Genomic DNA, 13,285 nt, shown 5'->3' on the forward strand with positions numbered 1-13,285 from the left:
ATCGTGTCGTGATGGGTTGCCGAATTCAACAACTGAGCGAGACATTCAGTTTTTAGTGTCCCTCCAAAGGATGGGCAAGACCTTTGTGTCTCTCCAAATTAAATCCAGATTGTTCTGAGTTGTAAACATTGTCCTCTCCTAATGATGCAATATCTGATTTTACATTTGCCACAAATGCATTAGCTTGTTCTACTAATTCTTCTTTATTGGTTAATTATTTTTGAGTAAAAAATCATTAATTTTTCTGGAAATAATTCTGTGCCTTACTTTAAAATGTTGAACCCATTTCATAGATGCTGTGACTAGGTGGTATGACAAGTTAACTTTATCTCTCGCCCTCGAGCCCATCGTTTCAGGTCCAAGTCATGAAGAGGTAGTGATTTATCGCAAGCCTTCTGGAATTGTTCCAGTACATATTTGGAAATTGTAATAATTTGTCACTTCATGTCCCACATTCAGTGACTTGTTTTTCCCATCTATATAATGATCTTGTATCCTTAACCTTTCTGAAATTATGTTGGGCTGTTTTTAAACTCTTATTCCTCATCTTTCCATGTCAAAACGTAACAGTCTTTTTTTATATTCCAAATCTATTACCATTTTACTATTCTTACTGTCTTCCACAACATCCTCATAGTCCTCTTCAAACACCTCTTCCACTGTGACAGCCTCTGGATCCACACTTTCATCATCATAGGTCAGAGTACTATTAACTGTCTACAAATATGTCAGTGTTGATGGACTCTTTAATCAAATTCACTAAATGTACTGTGAACGAAGTTTCATTGTCATTAATGGTAGAGCTGATATTGTATTGTGGATAATCAAAGCTGTTGTGTAACAGGTGTAATACTTTCTTTGTATTCATTTTGCTGTATTTGAAATAACATGTATACACTCATTCTGTTATACTTGGTATGCATTGTTCAATTTCAAGCTGACGTTCGCTCAGCAAATTCCGGCCGCATGTGTATGGAAGTGGTGATTACCAAATGGCTGTACGTGCACATGCACGCACGCAATTGAAATGCATGCATACATAAATGCATACCTGTACTACTGTCCAGTCGTCTAACACTTCATCATTGTGTTGCAGCCAGGCGATTCGATGTCCATACATGCCTTGCAGCATGACACGTTTTGGTGTAAGAGGAGGTTGCCATGCCTGTGTGTGCAAATGTCTTGGGTAGACCAAAGGCGTCATGCTGTCATCACCGCCTCCCTCCAGACTATACGGGCACAATATACATGTGGCCAGAATAAGCCCATATTAATGCTTCCTACATGCTCATATTTAGATTGGTCTCCCCCGTAACACCCTTTTCTGGCAATCTACTGCAAATATATGGAATAGGGAAATAGGGACGTACAATGAATGAAGATTCCTGCTGGAACAGCCAGCATAATTCAACTACTTGATGTTTACACATTCAGACCGTGGAAGAATTTTCTAAAACAGTTCTCTGATGTAATCCTACTATAAGGCTATGATGTAAATATGCACCTGAAAATTCAATCTTTGATTCATAATCAGTTCGTTTTGTGAACATGTTTAGCTATGCATGGTTCAAAAAGGGATACACACAGAAAAACGTGATACTTGTGAACTTCCTGTTAATTGTTGCCTTAAAAATTATGGTAATGCTGTAAACTGTGCAATAATATTGCAATAATCAGATGTGCATGATGCACAGTTTCTATGTGTGTGCAGCACTCCTTTGCAGTTGATAATACAACACCCCCTTATTATTGCACTGACTATCAAAGATGATGCAACACAACCTAAATACGGAAAAATAACAAAGTAGATGTCAAACGTAATATCCAAAAACAAACAACAAAAGAAATGAAACAAAATAAACAACAAATGAATAAAACAAAGACCATGAAAAAGAAAACCTTGATATTGCTTATTCCCGAACTCGACAGAGTGTGAGATGTTATTATTTCAATTAAATGCTTCAGGAGCCTACCTTTTATGGTTACACTGTGAAATTGCAAACAACACTATCACCAAGTATGACAAATGTCATATGGCGGACAGAGCGTGCGTATTGCGGTATGTAGGGCTACTTCTAACTTATATCTAACTGCTGCGACCTTGGGATGTAACTTTATTATATATGGTTGAATTTGTTGTTAAATACGCTATTAGATATACTACACACAAACTTTTTGCCATTTCAAAAATACTGAGGTGGGGGGAGGATTTTGAAACATAACAAAATGTTTAAATACAGAATTGCGCATTTGTAAAGTACAGTAGCAACCATGAAGATTGTGTTTCAACATTTTTGTTATATCTCCAACTGTTTCGATCATATATACTCAGAAAGGTAACTACAGCATTTTCTTTGGGAGGGTTTTCACCACTTCAGTGGCCACATGGACACACACAAAAAAATACGTGTCTCATATTTTCACCTAGACTACAACATATTCGAAGTGTATCGGAATCAGCGAATGGCACATGGGTAGTATTACTTCGTCATTATCAAAGGTGGGAGTAAACTTAGTATCAGGTCCTTCTGTCGACCAGCAGACTCACTTCCAAATGTAACTGAAAACTTCAGAGTAAACCTAAGTAGACTAGACATAAGCTCTCCAGTCATACTATCATCATCAGAAGAGACTTTAATCATTCAACAACCAGTTAAGAAAATTACAGTTTGTAAGTGGTGGATGTGACAAGACGTCCAATGAAACATCACTCAATGTTCTCTCTGAAAACCACCTTGAAAAATTGCTTGGGAGCTCAAGCATGATGAAAACATATTGGATGTAATAGCAACAAATAGAACTGCTCTCTTTGAAGGTGTCCACATTGAAACTGGTATCGGTGACCATGAGGCATTTGTAGCAACAATGTTTACCAAAGTACAAAGGGCGGCTAAACAAGTAGATGGATTTATATCCTCAGCAAACTAGACTAAGGGACAGTAGTATCGTATCTCGGTAAGGAACTTTAGAGGAATGTATAGAACTGTATGGCTCCTGTTTAGAACAATAGTTGACCGTGCTCTTTATGTATGTATATGTACCTAGTAGAACAGTTCATGATGATAGGAGACCCTCAATGGTATACAGTCACTGTAATGAAACAGACTATGATGTGATAGATGTAAAACAAAGCATAGGGCTATAAACATAGATATGCTGATTGAAATGCATTTGGTTATCAAGAGACTAATGTGTCAACCCTTCAACGACTACCATAACAGAATGTTATTGAAGAATCTCACAAAACTGGAAGAAATTCTGGTCATATGTAAATGCTGTTAGTGCACCAAAGTCAGTGTCCATACAATCATACACACATCAAAACAAGTTTTGCATCACCTCAGTTCCGAGAGTTCCGGAACCTGTACAGAAAATTGGAATAGAGATCAACATAAACATCATTTCCACCCTTTTTATTTCTCATGAAAACCACACATTGCACGTTGGACCACCATACAGAGAGACCTTCAGAGGTGGTGGTCCACATTGCTGCACACAAGTACCTGTGATACCCAGTAGCATGTCCTCTTGCATTGATGCACGCCTGTATTCATCATGGCATACTATCCGCAAGTTTATCAAGGCACTGTTGGTCTAGATTGTCCCGCTTCTCAATGGAAATTCGGCATAGATCCCTCAGAGTGGTTGGTAGGTCACGTCGTTGATAAACAGCCCTTTTCAATCTATCTCAGGCATGTTTGATAAGGTTCATGTCTGGAGAACATGCTGGCCACTCTAGTCAAGCTATGTCGTTGTCCTGAAGGAAGTCATTCACAAGATCCAAAACACCAGCTAATCTCCACCTTGCTACACTCGCTGGACAGTGTGTCTAAGGCATTCAACCCTACTGGGTTGCCTCCAAACAAGTCTCCGACAATTGTCTGGTTGAAGGCATATGTGACACTCATTGGTGAAGAGAAAGTGTTGTCAATCCCGAGTGGTCCATTCGGCATGTTGTTGGGCCCATCTGTACCATGCTGCATGGTGTCGTGGTTACGAAGATGGACCTCGCCATGGACGTTAGGAGTGAAGTTGCGCGTCATGCACCCTATTGCGCACGGTTTGAGTCATAACATGACGTCCTGTGGCTGCACAAAAAGCATTATTCAACATGGTTGCATTGCTGTCAGGATTCCTCTGAGCCATAATCCATAGGTAGTGGTCATCCACTGCAGTGATAGCCCTTGGGCATCCTGAGTGAGGCATTTCATTGACAGTTCCTGTCTCTCTATATCTCCCCCATTTCCAAGCAACATTGCTTTGGTTCACTGTGAGATGCCAGGACACTTTCCTTGTTGAGAGCCCTTCCTTGCTCAAAGTAACAATGCGGATGCTATCGAACCATGATATTGACCATCTAGGCATGGTTGAACTACAGACAACATGAGCCGTGTACCTCCTTCCTGGTGGAATGACGAACTGATCTGCTGACGGACCCCCTCCGTCTAATAGGTGCTGCTCATGCATGGTTGTTTACATCTTTGGGCGGGTTTAGTGACATCTCTGAACATTCAAAAGGACTGTGTCTTTGATACAATATCCACATCTCTCTTCAGGAGTTCTGGGAACCGGGGTGATGGAAAACTTTTTTTGAGGTGTGTGTACAAGACAAAATGAAATTGAGGGTTGCAAAGCAAAAGCAGAAACATCGAACTCAAGTTTTCAAATGTTGCTTTACAAATGAAAATGCAGGGGTATTGTCCCAGTTTTATTCTTGCACCACTGAAAAGATGTGTGATACAGATATTAGTGTCAGTGGTGTTGAGAAACAGCTGGAATTGTTGAAATTGAGCATCGCTGAAGAGCCTCATTTAATCTGTATGAGATTGTATACTGAATTTATGGTTGAGTTAGCCTTTCTGTTAACTCTAATTTACTGTAGATCCCTTGGGGAAAAAAATGCCCACTGGTTAGAAAAGAACAGGTCACACCTGTCTCTACAAGAAAGGTAACACAACTAATCCAAAAAACTGTCCAATATCCTTAACATCTATTTGTTGGAGAGTCTTAGATATATTCCAAGCTCAAATGTAATGAGGTATCTCGAACAAAATAACCACCTCTGTGCCAACCAGCATGGCTTCTGAAAATGTCAGTCATGTGAAAACAACTCGAATTTTTCTCGCGTGACAGCCTGAAAACCATGGATCAAGGCAGTCAGGTAGATGCAGTATTTCTCATTTTCAGCTATGTATATTATTTAAAGTCCAAACTTACAATGAATCAAGTGAAATTTATAACTGGCTTGAGAATATTTTGGTGGAGAGGACAGAGCTTGTTGTTGTGGATGGGGAGTCATTGACATATGAAGTAACTTTGGTGTGCCTAACTGAAGTGTTGGGACCATTGCTGTCCATGCTGTATATTAATGATCTTGCAGACAGTATTAATATCAGCCTCTGATTTTTTGCAGATGGTGCAGTTATCTACAATGAAGTACAGTCTGAAAAAAACTGCACAAATCTTCAGTCAGACCTTGGATAAGATTTCAAAGTGATACTATGACTGACATCTTGCTTTAAATGTTCAAAAGTGTAAAATTGTGCACTTCACAAAATGAAAACCCATACTACCTATACAGTATCAGTGAGTCATACTTAAAAATAACCCACTGACTTATACAACCAGCCTCAGGTTTCAAGTTCATTATTACATTGCTGGCCACGAGACGGGCCGAGCAGCTGTTGCTGCTTCTTAGTGTTTCTTCTATTCTATCAGTAGATGGCATGACATGTTATATAACATTGGAAAGCTGAGAAATTGAACTGTTTAGTGGTGTATAACACACTCCATTTCTTTTGATATTTTGTGTATTAAAAGAAATCTTTTTCAGGGTTTTTCACCAACTGTTTACCAAGCAGTGCCATACCGTAAAAAGTTTCTCTCAAATGATGAAATCAAGTCTGTTGAATAAAAGTAACAAATTTTTTTAAAAGTGGTATGTCTGATAGTTCTTATAATGAAGATAGCGAGGTAAATGATACTACAGATGACAGTGAGGCAGATGAAACAGGTGGTGAAAGTGACATTGCAGCAACAGTTGTGAATGTTGCTAAAAACCAGGAGATAAAAGAATGGAAATGGAGAATAAATTAGGATAAGCCTCCCAAAATTTCATTTTCTGGCTCTAGTGACATCAATCCTAGGGTTCAAAGACAACTCCCTCAACAACTAACACCCTTAGATGTGCACAGAAAAATGATTCACGTGTCTTTGTGGGAGGATGTAGCAGTAGAAATAAACAGATGTGCAACAGATTGTTATAAAAAAAATCTCTTACTTCAAAACCAAACTGTGCTTGGTTTCCTACTATAACCAATGAAATTGAAGCAAATTTTTCTTTATGTATTCTTATGGTACAGGTAAAGAAGCCAACAGTTCAGTCAGACTGGTCCATAAAAAAATCAATTTATACTCCTTTTGTTACTGAAGTTGTGCCATATAGAAGAATCTTACATATTTCTAGGTTCCTTTATTTTGTACACAATGAAAATGCTGACCCTGAAAACCGCCTTAACAAATTGCAGCCTGTTATTGACCATCTCAAACAAAATTTCTAAAGTGTTTAATATCCTGAAGAAGATATTGCAATTGACGAAAGCCTCATGAAATTCAGAGATACACTCTCCTATATCCAATTCAATACCAAAAAAAGGGCATATTTTGTAATAAAGTTCTTCAAAATTTGTGAGTCAAATAGAGGCTACTGTTCAGCATTTAATATTTACAAGAAAAAACCTGTGCCAAGCAATAAAGAAATCCCAGTTAATGAAGCTGTTGTTATGGACATGATACAACTGTATTTGGACAATGGCCATACCGTATATGTTGACAACTGATACACTTGTCTGTAAGGCTCACTGTAAGGGGCACATATGCCGGAGGAACAGTTAGATGTACAAGGAGAGACTTTTGAGTTACTTTCATGCAAGCTCATGACTCTGAAGTGGATGGATGAAAAAGAAGTAAATATTCTGCCCAGTGCCCATACAGATGTCAGGATGACAGCAACAGGAAAAAGTGGTATGAAAACTAAAACCCCAGCCCAGAAGCTCCATGCCGTTAAATGACACAGCAGTAAACGCAGTTGACAGACAGGGCCAGCAGGTGTTACCTTTCCCTCTCATGAGAAGATATGCCATAATATATAAAAAAAATCTTGTTTCAATCAGTTTAGAATTCAGCTGGCAGAGGACATAATAGGGCAGGCCACTTTACCAGACTACAGTGCACTTGGACTGCCCCAACATGAAATTTTCCCTATTATGAACGGGAATGATCACATACACTTCGCTTAGGTAAAGCAGGTGGCAGACTTCAGTTTATTGGTAGCGTACTAGGGAAATGCACTCAGTCTACAGATGAGATTGGTAACAAAGTACTTGTGCGACCTATCCTAGAGTATTTCTCAAGTACCTGAGGTATCTATTGGATAAGACTGATGGGGGTTATTGAATATACACAGAGAACAGGTTGCAGGTATGTTTGACCTATAGGAGAGTATCACAGAGATGCTGAATAATTTGAAATGGCACTTGAAGATGGATAAAAACTATCCTGAGGAAGCATACTCACAAAGTTTCAAGAATCAGCTTTAAATAATGAATCTAGGAATATAACACAACACCTACATATCCTGCCGTTGGGATTGTAAGAATGAAATCAGATTAATTACAGCAAGCACAGAATTATTTAAACAGTCATTCTCCAAATGCTCCATGTGTGAATGGATTGGGAAGAAGCTCTTGTAACTGGTACTTCACAGTGATTTGCAAAGTATAGCTGGAGATGTAGGTTAGGTAGATAGTGTGAACAGAGAATTTATTGTAGGGGCAAGTCCCACTTGTGTTGTTCAGAGGTACTGGAGCTGGATGGAAGGAAAGAAGTAAATGGCATGAAAAACAAGAGATATATTCGAAGTACTGTGGGTGACTTTTAGATACATACACTTAAGATAAAGTCCTTTTATTTCTTCAGATGGTTTACAAAAAAATGCTTTCTGTTTCCAGTGGTCATCCCATGTTTATTTGATAAACTGCAGATAAAAATATAGAACTAAATTGTCCATATCAAACTTATCATTATAGTGTAAAGCCAGTTTCCATACATTTGTATGGCATGGAAGTTGTTTAATAAACTTCTGCTGTTTCAGATATATCGAAGAAAACAGTGAGGTATCATTTATTCCTGATCCCCCTAGCTGGTGCAATATAAGCTTTCGTGGCTTTCAGGAAAGAGTGCTCACTTATAGACCACAACATTGGGGAGCTGATCCAAATGCTGTTCTGTGGTTCTCGAAATATGGCTGGCGATGCACTGAAAAATTTGTGATAAAGTGTGATATATGTTCTTCAACAGTTGAATGTTCCTCATTGAGTAAGTATGAAAATAATTCTAGATTTATGAAGGTATAAGAATAGGGCTAAAAAATTTCTAATACTGGTTATTATGCAATTTTTTGTTATTTGACTGTAGTGAGATGACAACTTGTGAAATGTATTAAGAAATACCTTCAAAGATGTTTTCTCAGAATTTGGAAAATGATTTCACAGAACGAACTATTATATAGAGGGAAAAGTTTTGAATTTGCCACCATCCTGAGGCAGCACTGATATCTAGCTTGTTAATGAGCACACATGTGCCCCCCCCCCCCCCCCCCCACACACACACACACACACACACACACACAAAGAGAGAGAAAGAGAGAAATAGCTGAATATGGGCATGACAGACCTTGGGAACCTGACTTCGGGATGGTCAGTGCCCTATCCTCTAAGATTTTGAATTGTGGACAAACCCTCAATCTCAGTGGGTGAGTTATACACTAATGCAGAACTTGTACAGTGTACATACAGTTTCACAATACATTCACAATAAACATTCAGAAATGCCTCCACCGAGTTTAGTGCATTTAGCTGCATGTGTATGAACAGATGTTGTTGCTCATTTCAGTTTCACAGGATTTTTCTTAATTTCATCTATTGCATTCATAATACAAGCAGGTAATGCCTCACATGTATTGACTTTGTCCTCATAAACTATGTCTTTCATCCTTCCTGTATTAAAAAATCCATTGGTGTTAAATCGGGCGATGTGGACGGGCACAGACTTGTAGCACCATGAGCAATCCATTTCTGGGGAAAATGTTCATTTAAATGTGTAGTAGCTGTGTTGGTGAAATGTGGAGGTGTGCCATCATGTTGAAAATACATTTGCAATCACGTAGCAAGTGAACATCTTCGAGCAAGTAGGGCATTTCTTCTTGAAGGAATTGTAAGTACATCTTGCCAGTTAAACGTCCTGGGAAAATGAATGGTCCAGTATTGGAAGTGTGTGTTAATTATACCACACCATACATTTATGCTAAATTGCTGCTGGAAATTGTGTTGCACTGTTGCATGTGGGTTTGCTGTGGACCATAGGTGCTCATTATGTACCAGGTGTACTGGTATGAAATGAGCGTTAAGATACAAATGTGTCGATAGGGAACATTTGTTGTGAACGAGCCTTAATTTTTTTTGTTTGGTTGGTATGACATCTGTCAAAGATATTTAGTATACATCAAGTCATGGAACAAACATAATATGTTTTCATCATGTTAACAATGTCGAATTTTGTACCAGAAGGTGATGATTTGCAGAAAGCATTAATTTTTTGTTTTCATTTGAAAAAAAGTGCTGCAGGGTCGCATCAGATGCTTGTCGAGGCATCAGAAGCAACATGCAAAAGATGGTATCAACGGTTCAGAAATAATGATTTTGATGTAAGAAATGAAGAACGTGGAAGACCACCAAAAAAGTTCGAAGACGCCGAATTGCAAGCAATATTGGATGAAGATGATACTTTGAATCAGAAGCAAATGGCAGCCATGCTAAATGTTGCACAACAATCAATTTCTGACCGTTTGAAAGCTATGGGAAAGATCTAAAAGTGTGGAAAATGGCTGCCACATGAATTGAATGACAGACAGATGGAAAACTGAAAAAGCATTTGTCAAATTTTGCTTCAAAGACATGAAAAGAAAAACAGTTTTGCATTGAATTGTTACTGGTGATGAGAAATGGATTTATTTTAAGAATCATAAATGGGAAAAATCATGGGTTAATCCGGGACAACCATCAACATCGACTGCAAATCAGATCGATTTGGCAAGAAGACAATGCTCTGCGTTTGGTGGGATCAGAAAGGTGTGGTGTATCATGAGCTTCTAAAACCCAGTGAAACTGTGAATACTAATCGCTACAGACAACAAATGATCAATTTGAACTATGCATTGATTGAAAAAAAAACCAGAATAACCAGAAGACTTGACAAAGTAATTTTTTACACGACAATGCACCTGCACACAAAGCAAAACTGGTTCAGGATACAATCAAAACACTTGGCTGGGAGCTGCTACGCCACCAGGCTTGGCCCCTTCCGACTACCATTTGTTTTCATCAATGGGACACGCATTGGCTGAGGAACACTTCTATTCCTACGAAGAAGTCGAAAGTTGGGTCTCTCATTGGTTTGCTTCAGAAGATGAACATTTCTGGCGTGGTGTCCACAAATTGCCAGAAAGGTGGTCAAAATGTATAGAAAGCATTGGTCAGTACTTTACCAATTACAGTAGAGCGTCGATTATCCGAAGTAATTGGGGGACATGGGTGTTCGGAAAACTGGTTTGTTCGGATAATCGAACTGTACATGTTTATTTGCCAAAAAGAAATACTGTACAGTAAATTTATTCATAAAAACAGGCATTTCTTTTAGTATTACAAAGTAATACAAAGTAAAGCACGCCTCAACTCTACGCTGGCGCAGCTGTTGCTGTGAACAGCTTTGATACTGCCGCTACTTCTACTGCCAGTGCCAAGTCGACAGAAGTGTGCTGATTGTTGAAACACAGCGACTGGCGGCTTGGCCGATCAGCAGCGCATTGTGAAGCCCCCATTAGAAGCAATGTTCCCCCAGGGGTGGCCCAGTGCGTCGACTACTGTGGGAAACTTGGTTTGGGAGTGAGGGGGATGATGGACGGTAGGGTGGGAGAGTAACAGGTGCAAGCGAGGAGTACACAGTTCAGTTAAGCGGTCGTTCGGTTGACCGACGTTCGGATAATTGACGCTCTACTGTAGTATTTAACCAGTTGCACAACTCTAAGCGAAGGACAGGATCTCCTGGATGTAAATGATGTACTTTTTGTTTATGGTAAGGATACAGATTATTGTACTTCATTGCATGCCATACCTTAGATTGTGAAATGCCTAATCATTGAGAGCTACATTGTGTACTGGAATGCAGGCTATATGGAACACGGCCATAATATCCTCATCATCGCCTTCACATATCTAGCACTCATACTGATTCTCAATGCTAGGTAGAGAACCTGTCTCCCATAACATAACTCTGCTAATGATTCATGTATTCGGAATCCTCCGAGTGGGATAATGTACACGATATCCATTAACTGCAGCCGTATCATTACCATCACATTTGCCATAAACAAACACCATGTCGATGTATTCCTCTGTCATAAATTTGAAAGGCGTCCCTATTTCATAAATAATCTACAAACTACAACAGTTACTATGTGGTTTTACTTAAACATACTGTACAATACAGAAAACTTGCTCGTTTCAAGGTTAGGAAAGGACTGAAACAACTCACTAACGGTTACCAGCAATGACATAAACATTTCTACATTCTTAATGGAAAGTAAACAAATTTACTTGTATAATAATCTTTGCTTCTCTGCATGTTCTGGAAAACTATTGCAGATACACATCTGAGACATGTTTTATTAGATTCACCAGACCAGTATCAACAAAATAAATGAAAATCACACTTTAACCTCGTACAGTTTTGCGATGGCTTCATATTAGCAAAGTTGCAAAATTTCAGTCAAAATCTGTTATTAGATGTAACTCCATAAATAAACATTTGCAGATCTATGTTCTTATGAACTTTTTTCTTTAGTTTTACTTTCAGAATAACATATTAAGATATCTGCATATCTTTGTGAATCACTCTGTATATACAGGAGCAAAACTTAAAACTTTAATCAATAGGAAATTTGGTTTGTTTTTATGAACTAAATCAATAAAATGTACTGGACTTATTTTTTGTAACTGAAAAACTCTTGAGATCACTGTGTACGTGGGGTATTAAAAAAAAAACAACACATAAGAAGCTCTGTCTCCACTTTTGCTACTGTGAATGGTAGGAAAAAATAAAAATTATTAAAACTTTAAAAAGTTGTGTACTAACAAATTATAAATATAACATAACATTTAACAAGTATAACCAAATAACACCCAATGGTTTTGCTCCTGGAAATTGCTTAATCACTCCATCAAAATGAAATTTTTCTGCCTCCTCCCTTTCAGTACTAAGCAGAACAAGTCCAGTTCCATAGACAATAATAATAATAATAATAATAAAATTTATTCAGTATCGCATAATCAATAAAGTTCCTAAAATAATACATCATCAGGACATTGTACATCTGGTAAGAACATTGATGTTTACAATTTATGAACTATAGTTTTGGGTTTAACAATATTTTTCTACATTTTATGTTTGTCAATGTACAAGAGCAGTGTTCAGTCAGATTGCTTGCAAGTTACTTACGGCTATTAGACTGAAATACTTTTGAAGCATGAAGACATAGAACTCATTTAGAGAACAAAAGAGGTGTTCTTTTAAAATTATTTTTCGTTGAGCATTTAATTTGATCAAGACAGAAAGGAACTAATGACATTAGGTGCAAGTGAGCATTGATTTAAATCAATGGAGAAAGCTGAAAATTTGTGCCAGACTGGGATTCAAACCCGGTTCTCGTGCTTTCCACATGTTGCAGTTGTAACCAGGGTACCCGGATTTGAATCCCACTCCAGAACACATTTTCAACTTTCTCCACTGATTTAGATCAGCACACACTGCTAGCTAATGTCATTAATTCCTTTGTGTCTTGATTGATTCATAATGGCTACAGGATTGAAATTGTGTCTTCTCTTTCAGACATGTCCGAAAGTACAGACGCCTCACACATATTTAATTTGGTAGTGAGGATTTTAAGATTAGCATTGGCTAGCTTCAGCCTGGCATGAAGGGCTTGATTTTAATATAATGCTCATTCCTTCAGCATTGACTAGCTTCAGCCTGGCATGAAGTGCTTGATTTTAATATGATGCTCATTCCTTCATCATTCATGAATGAACGAATGACTATAATGCTGTTCTGTGGTTATTTACATTGTATTTTGACTTTTGTCTAGTAGTATGCTGGTGCATGTCTTTGTTTT

General features: G+C 38.2%; 1 protein-coding gene across 2 annotated transcripts in view; it reads left to right on the forward strand.

Annotated features, from left to right (window-relative positions):
* LOC124784917 overlaps positions 1-13,285 on the forward strand; it is a 57,477-nt gene that overhangs the window by 19,365 nt on the left and 24,827 nt on the right. For both annotated transcript variants that reach the window (XM_047254139.1, XM_047254138.1), the window contains exon 3: positions 8,153-8,376. In XM_047254139.1, the coding sequence (XP_047110095.1) occupies positions 8,153-8,376 (224 nt within the window). The remainder of the gene's footprint in view (positions 1-8,152; positions 8,377-13,285) is intronic.

Source organism: Schistocerca piceifrons, chromosome 1, assembly GCF_021461385.2.
Source record: "Schistocerca piceifrons isolate TAMUIC-IGC-003096 chromosome 1, iqSchPice1.1, whole genome shotgun sequence".
Lineage (NCBI taxonomy): Eukaryota > Metazoa > Arthropoda > Insecta > Orthoptera > Acrididae > Schistocerca > Schistocerca piceifrons.